This window comes from Lucilia cuprina, chromosome 6 (genome assembly GCF_022045245.1).
Source record: "Lucilia cuprina isolate Lc7/37 chromosome 6, ASM2204524v1, whole genome shotgun sequence".
NCBI lineage: Eukaryota > Metazoa > Arthropoda > Insecta > Diptera > Calliphoridae > Lucilia > Lucilia cuprina.
Window position 1 is genome coordinate 6,311,637 of NC_060954.1, and position 14,323 is coordinate 6,325,959.

Here is a 14,323-nt window from a genome sequence, read left to right on the forward strand (position 1 = left end):
ACTAGAACTGAACTAGAACTGAACTAGAACTGAACTAGAACTGAACTAGAACTGAACTAGAACTGAACTAGAACTGAACTAGAACTGAAATAGAACTGAAGTAGAACTTAACTAAAACAGAACAAGATCAGAACTAGAACGAAACTAGAACAAAACTAGAACAGAACTGGAATTACACTTGAACAAAACTACTCGCAATCTAAAATTGTATCCATTAAGAAATATAAAATAAAAACATCTGTTTTGGTCTGACTACCTATTTCCCAAATGCAGCGTCTACAAATTTTCTATCTTTAGTATCATAGAGACATGAGGACGCCTTTAATGTATTAAAAAAGCTTATATCTTATAAATCGCTAGAAAAACGTTAATCTACAAAAGGCCTTAAGCTACAATGTTTGCTAAATTTTATTTGATTTATTTTCTATAGACAACGAAGTAAAGCAAAAGTTTAAGCAATTAAGGCGTTTACGAGGCGTTTTAAATCACGAACTCTAAAATTACATATACAAAATAATAAAGATTTGGTAAACTAAATGATCTAAGTACTTCTAACAACAATTGATTGGAAAATTTCTTTATAAATATTTGAAAAAAAAACACACGCGCGACAAAGCAGCTGTTGCAACAGCAGACTTTCAAGTTATGAAATAATTAGCAGAGTAAATTTAAATAAAAAGAGCAATTCAATTAAGATTTTAGGAGAATAAAGAAATTAGATCATGGGCAATTGATCTTGTATTGTTTAAGATAAGCAGCAAACAGATTTGCATTGCCAAGTAAATGCAAATTGTATTATGTTTAATGAATTATATAATCCAGGATTAAATGTATATATGGAATATGCTGCAATATGTTTGTAGTATGCTGTATTGGCTTAAAACCAAAACATAACATTTGAACACCCTTAAACACAAGTGATCATAGATCAAGCCAACAGCCAGCCAAACTATGAAAGCGGACGACAGGAGGGTATCTCGCTCGTCCATCGGGGCGACTTATCTTGAATGGATAACAATGTTGTTTAAAAGAACATAACATATATCTAAAGCAACTCATATTCTAATTTAGCGTGAAGCGCACCTGGAGGCTGTTAAAGCCTACTCAATGTAACAATAATAATAACAACAACAATATTTAAAAAAAAGAAAACACAAAAAAACAAACAAAAAAAACAACAAAAGATAGGGCGTACCAAATATCAGTGAATAAATATTTGATGATGATTAATAAAGTTGGCCACAACAACGGAAAAAAAGTAAAATGAAATATATAGAAAAAATTATTCAACCATGATCACGGCATACCCTAATAAACGGGATCATACATATGAATACACATGTATGTGTGTATATGTTCGCGAAATTTATTGATCGCTACGATGATAATAAAGCGATGACCATATAGATAAACCCGATACACGTACAAATGAGTGATGAAACATTATGATGATCAATCGATCAATACAACATATGTACATATGTATGTATTTGGCCATGTTTATAAACTACATACCTATAAATCTGCAGATATTGTTTAATGGCTCGAAATAGGGTTTCTTTAACTCCTTATAAATAAATCTAAACATACGTTAAGATATCATAACACTATCGGCATATTAAAGTGTAACTAATTGCGGCTTTCAAGTAAAAGTAATGTTTGAAACAATAAAAACTAAAACGGCAAAATAAAAATGTTAAAAAGAAGAAAAAAAAAACGTCATTGGTGAATTTGAAAGAAACAGCAACATCCAGAAATAAATCAGAAACATGAATAGAGGAAAGATTCTTTGAGAAGAATAAAGCAAGCTTAAAAATTAATGATCATATATGTAATGAAAATGATCGGAATTGGTGGAGGGTGATGGTAATTTCGTCGATGATATGTGGCTTTGTAATGCTAAGTTGTTTTATGGGGAATAGTTTTACATATTGCTATCCTAGAAATGATTTCCGATATATAATAAAATTGTAAATATCGCTATCATGGAAGGTCTTGGGACATGAATAACTGATTATTTTCTGTGATCATTAATGGATTTTAAAAGAACTTTTTTATGCTCTGCAGTATAAACAATGTTATCGGTGCAATGACTTCACTAATAACTACAGGATGCTGTTGAGGGTAGCTGAGAATCCTTTCATTATTTGGTAATCGAAGATTAACTCTTAATGTATTATAATAACAATAAAAGACAACACACATCGCCTACATAATGCGCTTGAAGATATTGTTATATAAATGAGAATTCTCGCCTTGTTTGGGAGTCGAAAGCTATTTGTAGATCTCTAATCTAAATTCTCTAGAATAACTGAAATAGAACTGAACTAGAATTGAACTAGTATTGAAGTAGAATTGAACTAAAACTGAACTAGAACTGAACTAGAACTGAACTGGAACTGAACTAGAACTGAACTAGAACTGAACTAGAACTGAACTAGAACTGAACTAGAACTGAACTAGAACTGAACTAGAACTGAACTAGAACTGAACTAGAACTGAACTAGAACTGAACTAGAACTGAACTAGAACTGAACTAGAACTGAACTAGAACTGAACTAGAATTGAACTAGAACTGAACTAGAACGGAACTAGAACTGAACTAGAACTGATCATAATGTGTTAATACTCTACTACCAAATGTATAAAATCGATTTAACCACTTTTTATTGTCACCTCATTCATGACGCTTCTCCAAGTAGATTTCTATCACGTTACTTATCGAAATTGTTAATCTGTGATCATAATCTAAAGTTCAAGTCTGTGTGAAATTGAGGGCCTCAATATTATCGATCATATACTTCTTTTTCCGTAATTTGGGTCCATGTATCTTTTTGAAGTCCTTTAGCTCCTTATTATTCAACACTGTCGCGACGTTTCCTTTCGAAGTTCAACATCAAAAAGGCAGAATTCAACCAAATCTACGAGAATCTCTGATCACATTGTATTAATACTCTAGACTCAAACGTATGAAATCGCTTCCACCACTTTTTATTGTCACTGCAATCATGACGCTCCTTAAGCCCTGTAAGAATTCTGGAGATTCTTTTCATTGTAAATAAATCAGGATTTGATGATTCTAAAACGAACATTTGGCAGCATAGTCAATTACGTTACTTTCCCAAGCTTATCAAAAGAATCGCATCGATGTTGATAAGTCCACTAACATCCATATGATCAAAAATGTATCTGCAGCTTTTACAGATGAAAATCTTTCCATTCCGGTAAGGTTTTCTAAGAGAAGTTCTTAACAGTGATCACTTGATCGAGAAAACCTATTTCTTGATCAAGTGTAGATGAGAACCTATTTCTTCCGTAAAGGTTGGCAATTGCTATTTAGATTCAGGGAATTCCAATAGAAGATCTAAAGCCTTCAGTTATCCAGATAAGTTTTTAACAGTGGTCACTTGATCGAGAAACGTATTTGCTCGTTTTAAAGACGAGAACCTATTCCTTTTGGAGAGGTTGAAAATTGTCATTGGATTTGATTAAGGGAATTCCAATGAAAGATGTAAAGCCTTCAGCCTTTTTGATTTGACTCCAGAGAAGACAATAACCTTACCAGCTCTAGTTTTGTTCAATAACCAATGACTCCAGGCAACTTTTTACTACAGAAGTACTACATTTCAATGGCTAAAGTTTGCTACATTTTGTCAATTTAAACTGAGAAGCTTAGGTGAAGTTCCCCGATTCTAATAGTAAACTAAAAATGATATTTTTCGGTCTTTCAAATAAACTGTAACGGAAAATCCAACCTACGAAACTACTTCTTACCTACACCCACAGCGTCAACTGGTCTGGGCCTTAAAGACAAAAATAAAACAAAAACTTTAAGAAATTCAAAAATAAAGAATCATGGATGTAGGTTTTAAGGCAACAGCACACACACACTTGCACATAAACTAAAACCTATAAAATATAATAAGAAAAAAACACAAAATCAATGCAAAAGTTACGCTAATTTAAAATAAACAAAAAACAAACTTAAAGGCGGCAACAATCTGCTCTGCAAATGTGACACATAAAAGGATAACATTTTCATTCATGAATCAATGCCGCACAAAAACATGAATGAACAAATGAAACTCTACTCTACCATTAACTATGGCCTAAAGGTTTCAAGGTGTCAACAACAATAAACATTTGCAACATGCCATGCAACATGCAAACAAATAATCTATAGACAAACAACGAAGCCGAGCCGACTTGCAAATATATATATATATATATATATATATATATATATATGATTAAAACTATAATGTATGAAAATGTATAGAAATGTGCGTGCCAAGGCGGAAGTTAGAGTTGGACTGTGAAATGCAATTTGTTTGCACCTTGCCGCCTAACTTAAATCAATTTCTTAACGGTTTGGGTGGCATTAATTCTTTTAGACTTTGTGTCATCTAAGAGAGAATAGAAAAAACACCTTCTCTTAAACATTTTAATGTCATTTTAGCTCTGCAACACTATATACTATATATTTATTTGACCTTAAACTATAAACAAACTCTATGGGGGGGTTCTGCATTTCTTTGTCTATACAATTTCATTCATTTATTCATTTTGTTTCTTTTTTTGTATCTTCCACAAAACGGAAGTTATAGTTATCCAACAGACACGTGACTTTTTGGAATTCCTTTGACTAAAAACTCTAAAGGTTAATATGTGGTTTTTGCCACTGTTTTCTTTATTTTCATTTTTATAGTTTTGCTTCTTCTTTTTTTGTTAAATACTTTTAAATTATTCCTTTCATTGTCCTCAAAAAACATAAAACATCTTTTACATTACAACTTACCTTTATAAGTTTCTCGCGTATTTCCCAACTGAATAAACCCGGATTAGCTTTACACATTTCCTTAATGCGACTCTCTATTTCGGGTGAGGTTACTTTGGGTTTTGAGCCGCCTATAACACCCGGTCTTATGGAGCCCGTTTCTTGATAACGATTTAATATTTTCGAAACACAACCATGTGATACCCGCAGTTGACGGGATATAACACAGGGTCGTACACCACTAGCGGCCATTTCTACGATTTTTAAACGTATATGATTGGGTAGCGGTCTACCGTTGATAAAGACACCGCCTAGTTGATTAACACGACCCTGACCTATATTTTAAAAGAAAAGAAATAAAAAATTAAATTATAATTGTCTTCTTTGAAGTCCCGCTTTTATTAGAGATAAAGCGATAATTTATGAGGAACCCTGACATTATAAAATTAGATTTAGAAAATAGAGACTTTAAAAGCTGTTTCTCTTTGCAAAACGGAATTAGCGTTTGAACTTCTTTGTGATAAGATTTACGAGGATTTTTAATAGGAATTATCACGACAACATAGTATCAACAATAACTTTCGCTTTAAGAGATGAAATCGCATTCATTGACACTTTGAAATGCCGATGTAAATAGTTTAAGAGGTCTTGACTTATATCTGCTACTATTGCGACATCATTTCAACATTTAAAACTAGAACTAATCGATTGTAGAGTCAAAACTGTAAAGCTATAGAAAACACTGATATTTCAAGATGATCATGATCTCAATCTTAATCACATTTCAAGCGACGTATGAATAAAGACGAGAAAACCTTTAAAATATATTCAAATTGTGTTAACACTATGTCCTTGCAACAGCTGACATCGATAGATTATTATCCTTTATACACAATTCTAACAATTATTTTGAGCATCCGATCTTTTTCTGTCGTCGTCGATGATCTCATGTCTTTTCAACTTGAGTTGGGGTTTCGATTTGAAAGATCAACAAATTGTTGTGATCACGTCGGAGAGAGTATCAAAGTTTTCGAAGAGTTTCGGAGAGAAAAGGGTTAAACTGTTTGTAAAAGATACAGAGTGACAGCGATACCTATGAATTAGCGCATAATATATTATAAGGAAACACTATTTATCATGCCTAAAGATCTTTGATCTAACTTGATTTTCGTTTTCTCAAGATCTTCTCTCAGGATCGATAAAAAGATCTTGAAAAGCACATCATAAATACGATCAATGATACCGAATCTTATAAAGATATAGAAAATGTATTAAAATAATTAGTTTATAATATTCTCCTCTGTCATCTTTAAGTGATCATATTTTGTGTATTGCCATTAAAGATCAGTTTAGCGATCATGGTTTGTCATTTAAGATCAGTTTATCGAAGGTGTATTGAAAGTGATCGACATAGTTTTCCATTCGGATGATTTAAAGATAAAGGAATAAGAGTTTTGTATTTGACACGATCAATGAAATTCGCAATGAAGGTGGCATGATAATGAGACCTATAGAACGATAATAGTACTCCAATAAAGGTTGCATGTTTCATGGAACTCCTAAAGGAATTGAAACAAACTCGAGACGGAATCAAAACAGAGATCATTGGACTCTATTAAATGAGAATTGCAAGGAAGTCGTTCAAGTATCATGAAATTTGGGAAAAGTTTAAGCACAATGTTAGGAAATGCTGCCACAATGGACGTGGAAAACTGGAAACAAAATTAAAATGCTAATAGCAAGGTGAAAGATGTGTGATGTAAATTGTGGTGGTGATTCCTGTGATTCCTCATTTAGATTAAAAATAGGACTATAGAGCACAACAGAAGTATGAATTAACTAGCATCTTGATACATTGGAAGACCCTACATGACGGACATCATGACCCAATGAATCTTCTGATATGAAGAAAGCATTTTCTTAGCTGAGTCAATAAAGAAAAGTTCCTCAAATCCCAACAATATCCACTTTGTATCTGCCAAGCCGGAAATGCGAACCACTTAGATCAACGTTGTCATAAGTGATGTTCAAGTATCCTCTTCCTACATATTTCTCAAGCCTTTCAAATACCGCAGAGACGGAGGTAGATATCAAAGAAATCTCTACTACTTTTAGACGCGCAACAACTTTCGAAAAAAGAACATCTTTCCGAATTGTCTCTATGTTCTTTTTTCGAGCGTGACAAAAGTGCGGAATGCCTCCACTGAACTCTATAAGTGTTCTGAAAGGAAGAGACAGTCCTTTTGCTTGCCAGAATATGACAACTATTGAGATCCTTCACTTTCTAGCCACAACAGACTAGAGAAATCGGTGGCACCTCTAGATCCCAGGATTTCAGTAACACCAAGAAAATGACATGCGCCATGGAGCACTACAGGAGAGAAGACAAAAGCTAACAGGATATAAGAAATGTTCTTAAAGTGCACTACCTTGCTCGAAAATAGAACAAAGAGGCTAATATGTCACTATGTTCTATTTTCGAGAGTGGCCAAAGTTCTGAGTGAAGTCACTGACCACAATATATGCGCTCAAAGGAAGAGGCAATCTCTTAGCATGTCAGAATATAACAACTGTTGATATCCCTAAGTTTCTAGCTACAACAGGCTAGAGATATTGGTAACACCTCTAGATCCCAGGATTTCAGTAACACCAAGAAGATGAGTGCTTCATCAAGCTGACATGCGCCATGGAGCATTGCAGGATATATGACAGAAGCTAAAAGGTTATAAGAAATGTTCTTAAAGCTACCTCAACGCTTGGCGTGACAAGTGGCGAGTGCCAACACTGGACTCTATAAATGCCCTGAAAGGAAGAGGCAGCCCCTCTAGAACACTGGATTTCAATGACACCAAGCAGATGAGCGCTTCATCAAGGTAACATGCGTCAAGGATCATTACAGGAGAAAAGACAGAATCTAACAGGATATAACATATGTTCGAACTACCATGCTCAAAAATATAACATAGTGACATTTAGCCATTACGTTACATTTTCAATCGTGATAAAAGTGCCGAATGCAGTCACTGAACTCTATAAATGCCCTGAAAGGAAGCGACAGTCCTTTAGCATGTCAGAATATAAGAACTGTTCAGATCCTTTAGTTTCTAGCCACAATAGACTAGAGATATTGGTAGCACCTCTAGAATACAGGATTTCAATAACACCAAGCAGATGAGCGCTTCACAAAGTTGGCATGCGCCATGTTCTACATATTCCCATGATTCCTTTGGACCAGATCGTTTGCTTTAAATCCCATTTAGTCACTTACCTTGAAAGGGATAACCCGCAAATAGGGGCCGCATATTCAAAGAATTCGCACTAGACATATCCATTTTGCTAGGAACTTTTGTTGTTTGTTTGTTACTCTTACAAAAAAAAAGAAACTTTTTGAAATCCTTTAACTTATTTTTTTAAACATAAAATTAGCCTTTACAAAAAAAAAAGGATTTTTTTAAAGAAAATTGCACTTATTCCATAAATTTAAAAGGAATTTGTTACTTGTTTTAAACGATTTTTATTAAATTGATAAATTTAATTTTGTTTAAACACTGAACACTACATCAAGAGCTTTTTGCAATCATATACCGACGGTAGTTATTTGAAAAGCTTTTAAGGCTTTTTCTAGATTTTTCTTAACTTAAGCTTGTTTTGGGCAAAATAATTTTTCCTAATTCTAGTAATTATATTTTGTTAATATAACGTTAGGTTTTTTTCTGTTTGTTTCTATTGGGGGCTAACGTTGTCTTTTTTTGTTAAAACGCGTTATTTTTCTTTAATTCAATCAAACAGCACGACACTTGGCCAACAACTAAAGAGCGCGCGAGCATAAATTAATAAAGCCGCAACAAGATCACAAAAACCACTAAAACTGGTTCCTCTATAAACGTTGTGAATCAAACGCGAAACAGACAAATAAAATTATTAAAATAACAACAAATGCGCCAGACTACCCGCTGTGATAATAGAGCGCGAGTTCTCTCTAACTCTCCCTTTGTGAATATAACTGAAGAAAAAGGGGCGTAATTTTTTTGATATTGAACGTGAATTAAATAAATTCAAACCCGTTTAAACGTTTTTTTTTTTAATTCACGATTATAATGTGTTGGCAACACACATACATGCATACATATACACATACATTTGGTGGTTGTTAAACAATGGCAACGATCAAAGCTTGCACTCTCTTTGGAGTTGGGTAATGCATTAAAAGAAGAGTTGAGCTATAGTTATAACTGTAGATATCCTCTCTTTTCTGCTTTAAACACTACATGAATGCATTTGAATTTAGTGAATGCGTGTGTGTGTGTGTGTGTGTGTGTGAGTTTAATTTACTCACGTTTTCCTGTAGTATTCATGAGTTTGTTTTGTTGCTGTATGGATCATGAACTGATAATCTGATTGGCTATTGATAAAAGGGTGTTTTTCAATTGCTTTTTATTCTATTTCCTAAATCTATTTCCTTATTCTCTTAGTTTAAACACCACCTTATGCCGTACCCAAGGAACTAACTACCACCTTTAAAGTACAAATTTTCTATTAATGATCTAGCAAAAAATCCAACAAAAAGGCAAAACTCCAAATTATTTTGGCCGTTTAACATACAAAAGCCAAAGCAGCTGTCAGGAACTGTGCAGAAGCTGCTGTCTATTTCCCTTTTAGAAAACTCAAATCAATGGCTGCCATACTTTTTATTTTTTTTTTCTTTGTGCATTTGACATTTCATTGTTGTGCTGTTTTATGCGAATGCATGACATTTATATCGTTTGCAACCAATTAAACCGTGAAGGCTGGCTGCCGTTTATAGTTCGTTTTTCATATATTTTTTTTTTTGTCATCATGTCCTGCTTTAACTGGGTCTTTTGTGTGAAAAATAATAATAATGGATTTTTGCTCTTTTTTTTCTTAAATAAATTTTATAGTGCGTGGAGTTTTTGCACCCACGGTAGTAGATTTATTTTTATTCATTAATGATTTTGTTGTGAAAATGTTGTTTTGGAGAAGAAAAATGTATTTGTTTGAACAAAGGATGTAAAAGGATCAAATCTTCAATGGTTCAATGGCAATTCAAAGTTTTCTAAACGTTTGGTCTTGCTAAGTCCTTCTTATAGGAGTTTCTAGAAATGAAGATCAAAGTAAATTTACGTCTAAACTTAAACTGCAAAGAAGACTTTGGAAGTCCTTATAATGGTTGAGATATGATCCCTCCGATTGTTACATGGTGCTTTCCTTTACTATACTTATATAAGTTCCCAGCACTAAAGAAACTATTATTAAAGAATACAAACTTGGAAAGTTTCACAAAGATGACTATTGAGTCCTTGCAAGTCCTCGTTGTATATTTTGGCACCTTAATATTAATGTCATTGTAGTAGTTCTCAGCGAAAAAGATGTCATAGTGGTGGATATGTGATCGACCTTCGTTAGTATTTGTAAGTTTTTACATCTTCAGAATGAAGATTTCTTTATTGCGAAAGATCATTAACAATCGGTTACAAACTCAAAATCGATGAACGTGATAAACGATCGTTGTCTCCTCACAACAGAGATTGCATGACAATTTTAAACTTCAAATGTAAAACAAGGCATCGAAGTACCCAGAAACATTAATACTATGGTGATCTTTCCCAGCCATCATTGTTCATGCCATTCAGTGTCCGAAAATCAATGTAGACTATAAAAAGATCTCATAACAGTTGCAATAGACGATCGGAATCGGATCTTTGGAATAACGATAATATTTCATAAACGATCCTTGTGGATTCAAAATAGAGAGTCAACTATTAAAGTACAGAAAGAGTCCATTCATATTTCAGAACAAAGATAAATATCTCGTAACTGTTGTAATATGCGATCGTCTGTTGTGTCTTTGAAATAAAGATAATGTTTCATAAACGATCGTTGTGGCTTCAGAATAGCGATTTAACTTCAGTTGTAAAACAAAGTATCGTTTCTGCTGTGGTGATCTTTCCCAGTCATTGTCCATGCATGTCAGTGTCAGTGTAAACTGTTGTTTATCTTCGGATTAAAGATAATGTTTTTATAAACGATCGTTGTGGCTTCAGAATAGAATTCCAACTACAATTTCAAACTTTGTTTGTAAAACAAGATTTCGAAGTATCGTTTCTGCCGAGGTGATCATTCCAAGTCATTGTGGTCAACTCATATTAGTGTCCTAAGATCAATACAAACTTTAAATGATCTCATAAAGGTTGCAATATACGATTGGCTGTTGCATATTCGTAATAAATATAATGTTCCATAAACGATCGTTGTGGCTTCAGAAATAGACACTCCACTGCAATAGTAAAACAATGTTTCAAAATATCGTTTCCACAGTAGTGATCTTTTCAAGTTATCATGGTCCATTTATATTAGAGTCTAAAGATCTCATGTAAACTTCTCTACATATAAAATTAGAACTTTTTTTAGTTATGACTACACTCCTTTCGTACTCTGCTTAGTTAAAGCAAAAAAATCTTCCCATTTCTGGCAATAAACTTTATTCCTTTGGGTAGGTCGTTCAGTCATTTGAAATCATGTACATTCTACCAGCACAATATTTATATTTGTACAGAAAAGAAAACACATCCAAAAGCCTTTTATTAAACATGGGTGGTTGTTTATGATTTTTAGCTATTTTGACTTCATTTTGAAATCGTTTACATTAAGCTCAAGTTTTAGCATATAAAACTTAATATGTTGCAACATAATTTAAGCAATTATCAAGTGATTAAGAGTCTGGTTAATTTGATAATAGGATTTTTTTTGGAAAAATTTAATGGTCACTTAAAGGATGAAGTAGTTTTTAAGGATCAAAATTACTCACCCGCCTTATTAAACCTGTACTTTTGGGTATCTTTCGGTAGTAAAGTATATAGTCTGGACCAGTCCATTCTTGTCTACTCTAGTCTATAGTTCAGTGTATAGTCTACAATCTAGACCATTGTCTAGTCTAGAGTTTGGTTTATAGTCTAGTTATAAGTCTAGTTTATAGTCTATAGTCTAGTCTAAAGTCTAGTCTATAGTCTAGTCTATAGTCTAGTCTATAGTCTAGTCTATAGTCTAGTCTATAGTCTAGTCTATAGTCTAGTCTATAGTCTAGTCTATAGTCTAGTCTATAGTCTAGTCTATAGTCTAGTCTATAGTCTAGTCTATAGTCTAGTCTATAGTCTAGTCTATAAGCTAGTTTATAATCTAGTCTATAAACTAGTTTATAGTCTAGCCTATATTCTAGTCTATAGTCTAGCTTTTTATGTGGTCCAGTCTATAGGCTATTCTATTTTCTAGTCTATAGTTTAGTTTGTATTTTAGTCTATAGTCTAGTTAACGAGTAAAAAGATCATTAACAAACCTTAGCTTTAAACGATCATTTACTACCAGATCACCAGTGATAATCTTGCGATCATCTTCAGTTTTTCAAAGAAAGCGTCTTTTGTTGATCTGTGAATCAGTAAAACAATTTGTAGGAACATCTTGGTGATCTACCAACAACTACAAAGATTCCACTATTTCGAAATGAAATCAATGATTCAGAATAGAAAAAAACTATGGATTACTACTGAAATTTATTAATAAAAACATGACTTCAATAAAAGATAGTTATAAAAAATATCTTAAACTAAATTTAGAATCATAAAGTTCTTTCTTTTTTTTCTCTCTTTAATTTATGATTAACACTTACTGAATAGTTTTCATTGTTACCATTAACATGGCTTTCAAAAGCAAAGCAGACGTGGAAATAAAATAAAGTGTTAAAAAATCCTTTAAAACAAAAACTAAATATTTATGATCATTACTTTATTAACAAAAGGCTTAAAGCAAATATAAGCAAAAAATTACTAATTTTATGAGAAGTTAACAGGAGACAGAAAGATATAAACAAAAGCCAATCACTACTTAGCAGGAGAAAGAGAAGAAATAAAGTTGTTGTTTTTGTCATAAAATAATCAGTAAAATGTGATCATAAACTAAAGATAATCCTCTTGATAATGATCAATAATAACGAGTGTTTAAAGTGCAACTGATTTGATTTTATTTCATTATATATTTCGAAAGAAGTTTCAAAGAAAATTATGAATGAAGTGTTAAGTAGCACAAGTAATGAACAACTTTTTTTTTTGTTGTAGCAAACAATTTATGACACTTGTTCAGCTATGTTGTTGTTAGTTATTGTTGCTTTCAAATGCCGACTTAAGAGACGATGACGATAGTTTCAATGATTTACTGTCATATAATAAATAATTTAGATCATGGCATCCTTTTACTTGGTAATCGCAACTAAAGACTTTCTTTCTTTCATGTTTTCGCTCATCAAAGCCGAAGAAGTAACAAAAAAGTCATAAAATTGATGAAATGTTATGTTGATCTAGGATTATAAAAAGTGTCAGTTAAACAGTTTTAATTTTAACTTAACTACAGTCATAAAATTTCAAACAATTTTCAAAAAGAAAAAAGACAAAATTTAACACTTTGACAACAAATTCCAAGAACAAAATATACAACAAGGACATATATCCTTTTAAAAAGCAAAAAAAGAATCTAATTCCTAGATTTTAAGGCTCAAGTGAGAGTTGAATATGTATTTGTGTGTGTATGTGTGTGTAAATGTTTATGACTACTGAATGGTTAATAAAAGACTAGCTAATATCCTTGTGTTTATACAATCAACCATATCACTGGACAATTTCTATACAAAGTCATAAAAATAGAGTTGTTTGTATTTATCTTTCTTTTTTTCCTTGTTTTTATGAGTTTAGCACCCCTACGGTCAATTGTCATTCAATTTTTAAACTTTGTTTCCTCAAATTTACAGTCAAACAGTTTCACTCAGCTAAAACAAATTTATTTCTTTAACTCTTTTTAAAATCTTCTTGCTAAATGCAAATCTTTGGAGACTCATCAGTCATGTGGTTAAAATATGAAAATTATTCAATTTCTTATTATTACTTATTACATTTTATGTGACTACTGTCTGGAATTCTTAGCAAATTTAGAAAAAAAAATAACAAAAAAAAAAAGCAAAAACAGTTTCAAGTATTTTTTTGTCATTTGTCTTTTGGCCTCTTTTTCCCAAAACAGTTAATTCCTGCTACTAGTTTTTTCTCATTACTTGTCCTTTCCATAAATAACATTAGATTTTATTGTTTATAAAGTGGTTTTGTTAAGGAACAACTTAAATTTTAACGGGAATTAACCACTTGTTGACATTTACGAATTAACGGTTTGTTAAGGCGTGTAAGAGATCTAAAGACTGATTAGTTCATGGGAAGTCTTTACATGGAGTATTGTATAAATAATCGATGTAAATTAGGAAAATTGTCTACAGAAATTAAAACGAAATTCGTAAAATTTTGTGTACATGAAATTAAGGTGAAAAAAAAAAATTGTTAATGCTGAACTTAAACAGAACTAGAACAGAGCTTAAACAGAACTAAAAATGAACTAGAACAGATCTAGAACAGAACTAGAACAGAACTAGAACAGAACTAGAACAGAACAAGAACAGAACTAGAACAGAACTAGAACAGAACTAGAACAGAACTAGAA

At 32.3% G+C, this 14,323-nt stretch overlaps 1 protein-coding gene across 1 annotated transcript in view; it reads right to left on the reverse strand.

Annotated features, from left to right (window-relative positions):
- LOC111683381 (protein gooseberry-neuro) overlaps positions 1-8,591 on the reverse strand; it is a 36,071-nt gene extending 27,480 nt beyond the window's left edge. The window contains exons 1-2 of the mRNA XM_046954863.1: positions 8,046-8,591; positions 4,799-5,112 (exon numbers count right to left, since the gene is read on the reverse strand). Coding sequence (XP_046810819.1) covers positions 4,799-5,112; positions 8,046-8,109 — 378 coding nt within the window. The 5' untranslated portion in view covers positions 8,110-8,591. The remainder of the gene's footprint in view (positions 1-4,798; positions 5,113-8,045) is intronic.
- Positions 8,592-14,323: the final 5,732 nt, after the last annotated feature.